Source organism: Sinocyclocheilus anshuiensis, unplaced genomic scaffold (genome assembly GCF_001515605.1).
Source record: "Sinocyclocheilus anshuiensis isolate Anshui unplaced genomic scaffold, SAMN03320099.WGS_v1.1 scaffold62, whole genome shotgun sequence".
NCBI classification, from domain to species: domain Eukaryota; kingdom Metazoa; phylum Chordata; class Actinopteri; order Cypriniformes; family Cyprinidae; genus Sinocyclocheilus; species Sinocyclocheilus anshuiensis.
Window position 1 is genome coordinate 717795 of NW_015544180.1, and position 11932 is coordinate 729726.

The 11932-nt window shown below is 38.2% G+C and overlaps 2 protein-coding genes across 3 annotated transcripts in view; both read left to right on the forward strand.

Moving 5' to 3' along the window:
* Positions 1 to 1703, forward strand: part of sumo2b (small ubiquitin like modifier 2b) — a 10899-nt gene extending 9196 nt beyond the window's left edge. Inside the window, exon 4 of the mRNA XM_016496653.1 lies at positions 1067 to 1703. Within this exon, the coding sequence (XP_016352139.1) occupies positions 1067 to 1129 (63 nt within the window). The 3' untranslated portion in view covers positions 1130 to 1703. The remainder of the gene's footprint in view (positions 1 to 1066) is intronic.
* Positions 1704 to 3054: 1351 nt separating this feature from the next.
* The window catches only part of LOC107696352 (hematological and neurological expressed 1 protein-like), a 20545-nt gene continuing 11667 nt past the window's right edge, over positions 3055 to 11932 (forward strand). The window contains exons 1-4 of one of the 2 annotated variants that reach the window (XM_016496649.1): positions 3055 to 3237; positions 3565 to 3675; positions 5878 to 6017; positions 11708 to 11820. In XM_016496649.1, the coding sequence (XP_016352135.1) occupies positions 3182 to 3237; positions 3565 to 3675; positions 5878 to 6017; positions 11708 to 11820 (420 nt within the window). In that variant the 5' untranslated portion in view covers positions 3055 to 3181. The remainder of the gene's footprint in view (positions 3238 to 3564; positions 3676 to 5877; positions 6018 to 11707; positions 11821 to 11932) is intronic. The other variant, XM_016496650.1, reaches the window with a different exon arrangement.

Here is an 11932-nt window from a genome sequence, read left to right on the forward strand (position 1 = left end):
TATAACAAAGAGTGAAAAATTTAAGGGGGTCTGAATACTTTCCGTACCCACTGTATATATATATATATAATGTATTTTCTGTAAAGCTGATTTAAAACAACATAGCTTTGTATGTAATTTTTTTATATTATTTTAGTATAATGAATTTATATATGTATATGAATTTGTAGAGTATTACTGCGTATTATACAGTATATAATTTATCGTAATTTAATTTTTAATTTATGGTAATAAAAACAATGTTAAAGTGTATTTAGAAAAAAAATGAAAACTGAAACAAAAAATAAACCTAAATGGTAATAATTATTAATAATTATAAATTATATAGATATATATTTTTAATTCAAATAAAGCTACAATAAAATATAAATATCAGATGACAGACTTGAGTTAAAAACAAATAATAATGTCAAAATCACATAAAATTAGATTTTTTCTAAAATATAACAAAATCACTCAAATTTAAATGAAATTGAAAGTATAAAAATAAAAGTGAATCCAAAATATGAATAAAAACTGTAGCAGTATATAAATAATAGTAAAAGAACAGTGTTTTTTTAAAAGAACAATTTATCGTAATTTAATTAATTTATGGTAATACATTTTTTTTTAAAGTGTATTTGCGAAAAGAGTATTATATCCGAAATTAGTATAAAATAATAATCAGAACGATAAATTAGGAAAATTAAGCAATCACATCATAGGCCACTTTTTATTTATCCAGTCAATTTGATTATTTTCTCAGTGATGATTGGAAGTTAAAAGCATGTCATGTTGACTTTTAACGCTTTTGTTGTTTCGTTTAGAAAGGGCAGGTGTCATGTGTGCTCTCAGATGAACATTTAGGGAAGAAAGCGAGTTTTTTTTCCAAACATAATAGACCTCATCTCACCCACTGAATAAATCTGGCTTGACAGCATCATTGTGCAGCTGCATCATGGGACAGGAGTGCACTGTAATCACAGCGGATGGGTATCAGTTTCCTCATGTGACTCTACTGACCTCGCATCGCTTGTGTTTATTAATAATAGTGAATAATAAATGACCTCGTGTTATTCTTCCGCAGTTGGAAATGGAGGATGAAGACACAATTGACGTTTTCCAGCAACAGACAGGAGGACACGTCTGAAGCGACCCCGACCCGTCTCTCTCACAGACCGCTCTCCTCGTGGTTATCTGTAACTGCTGTTGTATAGTGTTTCTTTCATTTTGTACATAAAGGGTTTCTGCTACAGTAATTATTACATTGGGATTGTTAATCGCTGTAAAATCTGACATGTTAAGCCCGAGTCTTCTAACGAGCGATCGCTAAACAATCATGGAGACAGTCACCTGTGTATAGACCAACTAATACATGCTTCCCCTTAAGAATCATTGAGGATACGAGCCGTGTGCTTGAGTTCAGGGTTTTGTTCTGCTTCAGATATGAGCACACAGGCTTTTTACAAATTGTGTTTCAAGAAATGATAAAGAAATGTTATACTTTACGCAGACAAACCTGCAGTTCAGATTGACTTTATGTTTTCCATTCAGACAAATTGGATTTACAACTTTTTTTTTTTTTTGTAGTGGTCATGTAAAGTGCGAAACTTGTGTTAAACATGCTTTGACTCGAGTACGTACGAGGGAATTCATGTTTCAGAGAAGTCCAGCATCTGTCTGTATTGTCTAATCGCTTGTTAAAATAAAATATTCTCTTTTTATCAAACTGTCGATGTGTTTTAGTCACTGCACTCAATCTTTAAATTGTGTTTATACATTCTAAACAATTGTTTTTCAATTTGCGTAATTTTAGCTATTATTCTTAACCCTTGTGCATCAATTAAAAAAAGTTACACTTAGGTCCATAGTGGACAAAAATGTCCATGTCAAAAAAACTGTCATAAAAATTTGAAGCTTGGGAGCACAGAGTTAAGTTTGGTCTCATTTTAAAGAAGACCCATGGCAGATTATTGCTGAAGTAAAAAAAGTTTAAAAAGTGAAACCAAAAAAAAGATTAGGTTTATGAAAATGATTTATGAACGATGTTTTATATAAAATATATATTTTATGAAACATGTTGAACTCAATACCTGCTAGAAAATCAAAGCCATATATCTAAACAAGTTGTATTCCAAATTTGAGGTTGATATCTCAAAAAATGAGCTTTCAGTAAGATTTTGTTTGGGCGCAGTACCAAATTTTTCCCATTAGATGCCAGCAAAACTCTGCTGGTGCACACAGTGGTTGGATTTGTGATTTGCAGTAGAGTTTTTCCTCTCAAATATTACAAGAACACACACACACAATTTTTTTTTTTTTTATGACACGCATACAAACCACACTGACATCCATACCAACACACCCACACAATTATAGCTGCATTATTTATCCAATTGGCTCTATAATATGCAGAAGCAGAAAACAAATAAGGCGAGTATTTTCTTTATAGGTCAAACCTGAAAAAATGGCACCATCTGGTAAAAAATAGTAAAAAATGTAAAGCCTTGCCAATAGAATGAAAGCCTATCAACAAAAATTGCATAATTTTACAGTTAAATGGCACTGCGATTAAAAATAGCAGTTTTAATGGGTTTCAATGGGGACATTTTTGTCCTTAAGGTCCTGAGAGGAACAATTTTTTGTACCTAGTGCAAAACACACAGGCAAAATGATAAAAAAAAAAAAACTGAAAAGGACAAAAATGTCCAAAAGGTCGCACAAGGGTTAAATGAAGTGAATTATCATTAGATGCAATTTTACATGATTAAAATCCATTGTAAATGGATCATCAAATTTTCACTAAAGTGGCATAATATGTGTTTCGGTCAATTAACTTTAAGGAACGTTAAGGTATTTTGAAATATTAGAATAAAAAAGCAAGGATTTTATTCGCATAACACGTTTTAGTCAATAACCTATGGCTGATTTTGCAGTAAACCACATCACATAAACCTATGAAGGCTATTGTCTGAATGATGGCCAATCCTACAATCAAACGCCAGGGACTGCAGTCCTCCGTCCAATCAGATCGCGCGTCGCTCCGGTGGGCGGGGCTTCGTGGGCTGGTCTAAAGGGCCACTCCGCTGCGCTCGGATTTCAGCTGGTCCGGGCGGAGTCCATGCGGGATAAAGGATTTAGACGAATTCAGTCCAGCTGAAGGGTTTCTAACGCGGTTTAGCGAGCACATTACCCGCTCAACATGACTACGACGACCAACTTCCAAGGCATGGAGCCTGGTGCCAAAAAAAGCTCCAGGTAAATGATTTTAAAGGCGTTTACTGCGATCAGAAGCGAGACAAAAGAAGAGGAGCTCAGAGCTGGAGGTGATGATGATGATGATGGCCTGATGGACTCCTCCTCCAATACATGAACGCAAATGAAGCTTATCAACCTGAATATTTAATGGATTTGGATTGATTTCATGTTTTCATTTGGTCTGAATTAACCCAGACTGTCTGCCACCACCACCACCACCACCACCACCATCACCATCATCATCATCATCATCCTCTTCCTCCTGGCCATGAAGACCCATCCACCCTTGTTATAATCTGAGATTCACTCCAGGCTCATTGTATGCAGGTTTGACATGCAGTTTGATGTGATGTCTGGTGTTTTGATGTGGATGGTGCCCAAACTTCACCCAGCACAAAGCAATGGGGCTGGCAGGCTTCCAGTGCCATCTCAAACTGGGTGATTTGCTTTAAAGTTTATTTGCATTGTGTTTCATGAATAGATGCTTTCTCTGCTGCTTATACATTTTTTTTATCAGTTTAATCCCAGTCATCTGACTGTTTAGTGTAACCTCCAGCTATGGCCCAAAAATACACGCTCCATTGTCCTTAAAAGGTTTCTGACACTAGGGTTGGAACAGATGCATTGAATTTCGTACAGCAGCCAGTGGAAGGTTTGCACGTCTGGCCAAAGGACTTTGTGATCCAAACTAACAGATTTTTTTTTTAGGTGTGTTTGTGTGTCCAGAAATGGTATCGTCTGTAACTTTCAAAGGAGGGATGGAGATGCATTCAGACATTTGCATGTCAAAAATGTTGCATTAGCTTTTGTTTCCGCCTGATGCACAGAAACAAGGTTTGATCTTGCTGCTTTTAAATGAGGATTGTGGCATTGTCTAGTATATTAATCCTAATATCAGACATCCTGGTTTTGGGTCTTGCTGCAACATGTTGCCACCCTCACCACCTTTGAAGCTCTTTTCCCTGTCATTCCCCCCAGTTTTAGTCTTTAAATCCTGTGTGTCTGGGGTTCCCCTCAGTAGAACGGCCAGAAATGTAGGTCAAGCCGAGAGCAGACGTGTTTATTGGTCACTCGGACTGATTTAGTGATGTTTTCAGCATGCATCATGGGCTTGAGCAGGGATTTTTAATGCCATGTGTCTCCTTTGTTGGTTGGGTGGGGTCTCGAGCGAATGGCCTTCTCTAATAAAGTCCCCTGATCTGATCCCAAGATTTAGTCTGGTTAAGGCATTAGCTGTTTAACCAGTCCATCCAGACGGCACTGGTTGGTTTTCTAATCGCCACACCGTCGATTCCTTTGACAAAAGGGCAGAAAGTTGCGTTGGGATGGAGGCGACCCTGACAGCTGCTGGCGGGTGTCCGCTGGTCTCGTTCTGCGCGGGAGGGAGGGAGGGAGGGGTGTTGAGATCAGCACTGGGCTTTTCAAAAGCATTGATTTGGGCTTCCGTCAACCACATCAATCACAGGTCTGCTGCTTTTCACCCGGGGTTTGTCCACACCCGCCCTTGTGTCTTTTTAATGAATCAACATATGTGCTGAACGAGAACCATCCAACACTGGAATCTACACTTGGTGTGAGCAGATGAGCTCTGGTCTGGTCAGCTGTGTGTGTGTGTGTGTGTGTGTGTGTGTGTGTGTGTGTGTGTGTGTGTGTGTGTGGTGTCTTTCAGTTTAGGGGTGGTTGGTATGACTGAAGTCATTCATTGTATGAGTCACTTGATACTACCATAAGAAATTTACATCACAATATAGATATTTTTACTAAGTGTTGCATATTTTATTATACATGTGGTAATGCCTATTTCTGCCTTAAACTGTAGAGCAATGCAAAGGTCATGGGTTCGATTCCCAGCATATGCATGAACTGATGAAGTCGCATTATAAAAGTATCGGTCAAATGCACACATTAAGATGTATTAAGCCTATGTCTAATCGATGCTATTTTGGTGATTATGCAAAATGTTTTATGTATGAAAGGTCATCCATACATGAAAGGTAAAACTAATATGATTTTTTACTTCATTGACTATAAAGCATATTTTATTGGCCTTTTCTGCTTTAAATGATATTAGGCAAATATTTTATTCACAAACTTTACTTGTGGGCATTTTTTAAAAAGGCTTATGAAAAGATTTTGTCATCTGAATGAAAGACCTTATACAATTGCTATATATATATATTTTTTAATGTTAAGAAACGTATTACATTTTTGTATGTAATTGTCTTTATTGAAATTTTATTGTGCTGGTTTTCATTTGTTATTACTCCGAGCTTGTCATGAAAATAGACTTCTGATATTTTGTTAAATAAAGGAAACACACTATCAGAAGAAAGACTTAAATATTATATTAATGTACCAAGTTGCATTATTCATAAATGACTAAACCCGTGACTTGTTTATGACATGCCCTGCTTTGAATTTTTGCATGTTGCTTCCTCGTTCTCACATGTAAACCATGTAAAATGGTCATTTCTACTGTTATCAAGGATTTAAATCTCTACTGTTGACATATTTGCACCATTGCATGGTACATGCATCATAAAGTCCTACTGTCTTTCCTTCATGCACTATGTGCTGTTTATTTTAATATTGTGTAATTGATTTTTTTTGAGCGCCATTCTTCTGACACGTGTCTCGTAGGGTGTTGTGTCCCCCTGGCGGAGCCTCAAATATTTCCTTCGGCACAGAAGAGGAGAAGCCTGTGCGCAAAAACAAGATGGTCTCCAGTATCTTTGCTGAACCTGACGACCCTCACGCCCACCGGAGGAACAACCCACCAGGTACAACACACACACACACACACACATACATCTGGTTTAAATTCTGCTTCTGGTCAGGTCTGGGTTTGGTTAGATTTTAATGCTTGCATTATTTAAAACCAGCATGGCGTTAATGTCACCCTTATATGTTCAACAACTATGATGATTTACACAAATGTTTACTGTAAATGAGGAAATCAAGGGCCTTGTCTATATAAAAGTATACACTAGCTTGGGGTCTAAGATGTGTGTGTGTGTGTGTGTATTCTGCTCACCAAGTCTGCATTTATTTGATTAAAAATACAGGAAAAACATTAAAATTGTGAAATATTATTACAATTTAAAATAACTGTTTTCCATGTCAATATATGTTAAAATGTAATTTATTCCTGTGAAGCGCAGCTGAATTTTCAGCATCATTACTCCAGTCTTCAGTGTCACATGATCCTTTAATATGCTGATTTGCTGCTCAAGAAACATTTCTGATTAGTTTCAATGTTGAAAACGGTTGCAGACATTTTTTTCAGGATCCTTTGATGAATAGAACAGCATTTATTTGAAAATGAAATCTTTTCAATATCTCTGTATTGTCACTTTAGATCAATTAAAAAAAAAAATGTGATGGTTTTGAATGAGGAGACGGCAAAATACACTTTTTTTTAGCAGAAATATACATCTAAATTTTACAGTGATGTCTTTAAAACAGGTTCCGCGTCTTTCTCTCGTCTATCAGCACATAGAGAGTATGTGACTTTTTGTTTTTTTGGTCAGATACGCAACAGTGTAAACCGATGTAGCATGCAGTGATTTTAGCTGGAGTTCGGTGTTTAGAACCTGCCTTTGAAAGTTTTTTCAGGGTTAACTTAAAGTTATCTGCCCTCACTGACACTTGCTGTGTTCACAGACGACATGCCTTTGGCATGATGTCATTTCCTGGACAAATATCCTGACTGCCCACTGATTTAGGAAGTGACTCATGATGTAGGAAATTATAGTGTGTGAAATCATGATGAAACATCCAGTGCAGCAGAGTCCGTTTTACACAGTGAAGGGAAATGTTGACTTCTAAATACACCTGAATTTGATTTAATAATTTAAAACTATTTCCCCAATGCCAGCGCTGTGTCTAGATGCTTAAAGTAACATGTTGTTAGTTTAGCAACTCGTCAAACTCTACTGAAATCGCGTCTCCCATGTGCTTCACACATGCTGCTCCAAATCCGTCACTTATGTAGGATGTTGCCTCAGAAGGGAGCTGCCTATGTAGACCGCAAGGCACCTCTGTGTTTAGATGTGCAGAGTTTGACAGCATCTTTATTTTCTGGAAAAGAAATGCGTATTGTGTTGTGAATTCGGCCGGCAATCGCACCATTAGCCCTGCACAAGCTCGTATATGGATAAACGCTGGTATGGGGATAATCTGAGCTTTGATTCGGCGCTAATGCTTCACTCGGGCAGGTATCCTTCGTATATCTGGTTATTCTCTCTCTAAAGGCGTTTGCCTGGCTCTCGTCTGAGATGTTGAATCCTGCTGCAGCGTTTGGGGCGTCTGGTTATTTTACAGCCATAACTCAGAAAACAAATCTTGAAAATTCAGTAGCAAGCAAACTAGATATGCATAAGCAGATCTAAGTGTCCAAAAAAACTGAATGCCTTTCAAAGATTTGATGCCATGAACTTCAGGTCTTCAGGTCTTGGAGATTGTAAATGACGGATATGAATATTGCATAGTGACTTTAGGGAAAACTCTTGGGCTTTTTATGTACATTATGCATGAGTGTAGGATCTGTGGGTTTATAGTGTTGGTCTGATTGAATGTGCTGCTGTTGTGTCTGGCAGGATGCCTTTGTGATTGTCTATTGTGTTTTGTAAGGGGTTTTAGTTTTTTATTATTTTTTTTGTCCGCTAATGGAGCATAACAGTCGGTTCTGGAAGTTAAAATCCTATTGCATTTTTCTCCATTAATGCAAGACATTAAGGGTGAATAGGGTACAAATGTAACCAATGAATATCATCATACTTTCCCCAGATGATTAATCACAGTGCATTTGAGACAATTGATTTGTATTACTGAAATGTTATGTTTAAATAAGCAAATTTCTAATTAAATATGCACTAATTTGCAAACATTTTCAGAGAATTAATCCGAACACTGGATAAAGCCAGGTTCAAAAGTCTTATTTTATTTTGCTGACATGTTAGAGAAAAGGGTTTTTACTGAGGGGATTTTTGATATCTCTTTTTATCACTCTATAACTCAGAAAAAAATACCAACAACCAGAAAAAATGTCATTTTCATCATGTTTTTTGGAATAAAAGGTTATATAAATGATATATAAACAAACCCCACAGTAAAAACCTTCAGAATATACATAGAAATAAAACCGTTAAATTTGGTGAATATAAATGCTGCTGAATTGGTGAAACAAACTCATGGCCTTGAAAGATGTTTCATAATTGAAATCTACAGGCGAAAATTGTAAAGTGTAATAAAATAAGCACATTTTTTGATGTTTTATTAAAGGGGTCATATGATGTCGCTAAAAAGAACATTATTTTGTGTATTTGGTGTAATGAAATGTTTGTGCGGTTTAAGGTTAAAAAAACACATTATTTTCCACATACTGTACATTATTGTTTCTCCTCTATGCCCCGCCTTTCGTGTCGATTTTTACAAAGCTCATCGGTCTGAAAAGCCAGGTGTGCTCTGATTGGCCAGCTATCCAGTGCGTTGTGATTGGCCGAATTCCTCAAGCGTGTGACGGAAATGTTATGCCCCTACCATACTGTGATGGAGCGATGAGACAAAAACATTAAAACCCATTATAAACGAGGCATTTGTTGCATCCAGTGGGGACATAATTACTGATTATAATGACTTGTACTGTGTTTTTACGCGTTGCGTATCGCGCGGCGTAAACATAAAACCATGTCTGCATTTGTGATCGGAGAAACAACAAAAAACAAGCCTACTCTACACTGCTCAAAACTCGCGTTTGAATCATCAGTGGCAAATTCTTTAAATATAAAAAATGTACTTGCAGGCTGTGAGTCAGAAGCGTCAGACTGTTGGACCTGCCCCACTTTATAGAAACAGCCTTTGAGCACAGACCCATTGTAGGCTATGCAGAACTGCAGGTTCAGGAAACAGTCCTCCATAAAATGCGTCACACACTGCGGACTAGAGTGAGCGGCTGCCGGTGGACTTGAGAACGGCGCGGCCGGCGGATTCGACGAAGGATGCTTGCGGCAACCACATGTGACGACCCCGGGCTGCACTCCGCTTCATCCACGGTGAAAGCCGATCCGGCGATACACGGCGTGAAATTTATGTATTTCCTCAGCGACCAGCACGGATCAGCTCCAGGCATGACGAAGCAGATATCGTACTCTTTTTGGAAGGCCAACCAAAGTAGTTTCACTTTCACAACTAAACACACGGCGTCTCCTCAACATGGCGGCGGTGGCAACAACAATACTACAGCGAGGACAAAAGTTACGCCTTGTTTCTTTGTGTGAACATTTGGGCGGCGTTATGCAAATCTTCCCACATAGTGACGTAGATATGTGGGGGCGTGTTAGAACGAGCCGTTTTAGGAGGGTGTGGCTGACTCTTTAACTTTTATAAAGAATATCTCTTTGGATTTGAGACTTTAGTCTTTGCAACTTTAGTGAAGTGACATGTGGCCAAGTATGGTTACCCATACTCGGAATTAGTGCTCTGCATTTAACCCATCCTAAGTGCACACACACCGTGAACACACACCCGGAGCAGTGGGCAGCCATTTATGCTGCGGCGCCCGGGGAGCAGTTGGGGGTTCGGTGCCTTGCACCAAGAGCTTGTAACACTCCAAAGAGAAAGGAAAAATTGAAATCGCATCATATGACCCCTTTAATAGACCATGAAATTGTCCATGACGTCTCGTATAAAACAGCTGTTTTTTCCTGTGTAAACTAAAAATAGATGAATCCAAAGCAAATGTTCATTGGAGAACATGTTGAAGATAAGCCGATAGGCTGTCAATTCATTAAATAAGCTTTTTAGCCACATAAGCAGTTTATTCAGTGAAGCCTCTTCTCCACTGGCATCCGTTTAAAGAAGCAGCCTCTTGTCTCCTTGCCAGTGTGTTGCAGCGTTATGCTTTTTTTGCTAACCTTGAAGGCTTGCCTTAAAGCGGCTTTGTTAATATTTTTTCCTGTCGAAAACTCCACTTCCCATAATCCTGCAGAATCACTGTTACCATGGAAACAGGAGTCACTGCGAAATGGCTCAGCCGCCAGCCCATCTCCCTGCAGTCCTGAATTACTTGCGCATTTGGACATTTCTGAACATTTAGCAAATTGTATTATTTAGCTGTTTTATTTTGTATTGTTATTTTTGGTTCACATCATTCACGGTGCTTCATGAGTTGACTAGTTCACTGACTGAAAGTTTTGTACAGTCTTTTTTTTTTTTTCTCCTCTTCCTTTTTTGTTTTTTCCCCCTCTTTTTTACACTGTAAACAATTTGTTGAGTCAACTTAAAAAAAAAAAACTTTGTTACCCTGCTGCCTTAATTTATTATCTTAATTTTATTTCGGTGTGATGCAGTGGTTTCAACATGCGTTTTTGATTTGAAACAACAGTTATACTGGTTCATTCCAATTTCAGGTTAGTTGAGGGCCACTTTATAAAAAATTAGCTATGTCTACAAAAAAAATTGAGTTGAAATGGCAAAATCTCAAAATGACTTTACAGTGTGGTTTTGTCATCTTGTTTTCTTTAAGTTATTTCGTTCGTTCTTTTTATATTTCTTTTAAATTTTTCCCCATATTTTTTGTATTTTTCTTTTTTTCTTTACTATTTCCTTTTTTTCTTTTTTTTTCACTTTCATCTGTTTTTATTTTTTTATTTTTCTGTCCCTTTATCCAAATCTAAGTGTGATGTTCATATTTAGTTTCATATATCTGCTTTGTTTCATGACTCTGAAACGTTATAGTGAAAAGCACGTCCTGAACAAAGACTGCTGAAGGAGAGCGTTTGTTACCGTTGAGCTCATTTGACGTTTATAATCACTCCATTGACTCACAATAGGATGCTGTTTTTTTTGTCCATCAAACCGAAAGCTCTTTGTTTTTTGCGTGTTGAAATGCAAGCGGCTGCTGTTGTTCTTCTCGACGTGGTGAGGACTCTGACCTCAGGGTCGCGTCGCTCAAACACTCCTCAAAGCCTTGAGAGGTGTGTGTGTGTGTGTGGTCTCTGGTAATAAATGCTGTCTGTGGTAATAGCAGCTCATTCTGGTTGCCAGCGGCTGTTTTCCTCCCACATCAAACAGACCTGTTGCAAATGTGTCTTTTGTTTATCACAGCATCTGATTCCAGAAAGCATGTCAGCGTGATGTTATTTCAGACAGGTTGTTTCATGACTCAGATTGTACTTCAAACATCAAGCGGTGACCTATCGTTGAACCACAATTGTTAATTCTACAAAATGACCTTAAAAGCAAAGTCGTGAACATTTGCCATGGACCAGCAATATGGAAAATATTTCTGACATGATGATTGAATTGTAAATGAATGTAAATGCAAGCAGCGGAAGTGATTTGCCAGCCAAACACATTGAACAAACGCCGACTGGATGCACAGCCTTACGTTTCTTTCTATTGTATTTATTAGTAATGTGATATGCACTGGTGTCTGTGGTCTGATGTGTGTGTTGTTCTGTCGTCTCAGGTGGAGAAGCGTCTGGTGTTCTGTGCGGTGAATCCTCGGCTCCTCTGAGACGATGCCAGCCCATCATCGTCTATGATAACGGCTCTCCTGTTGATCAGCCCGCCAACAGCACGGTGAGTTCACACACACACTCGCGCACACATACATACACACACACGCGCGCGTGCGCACACAGACACACACAGACACACACACAGACACACACACAGACACACACACAGACAC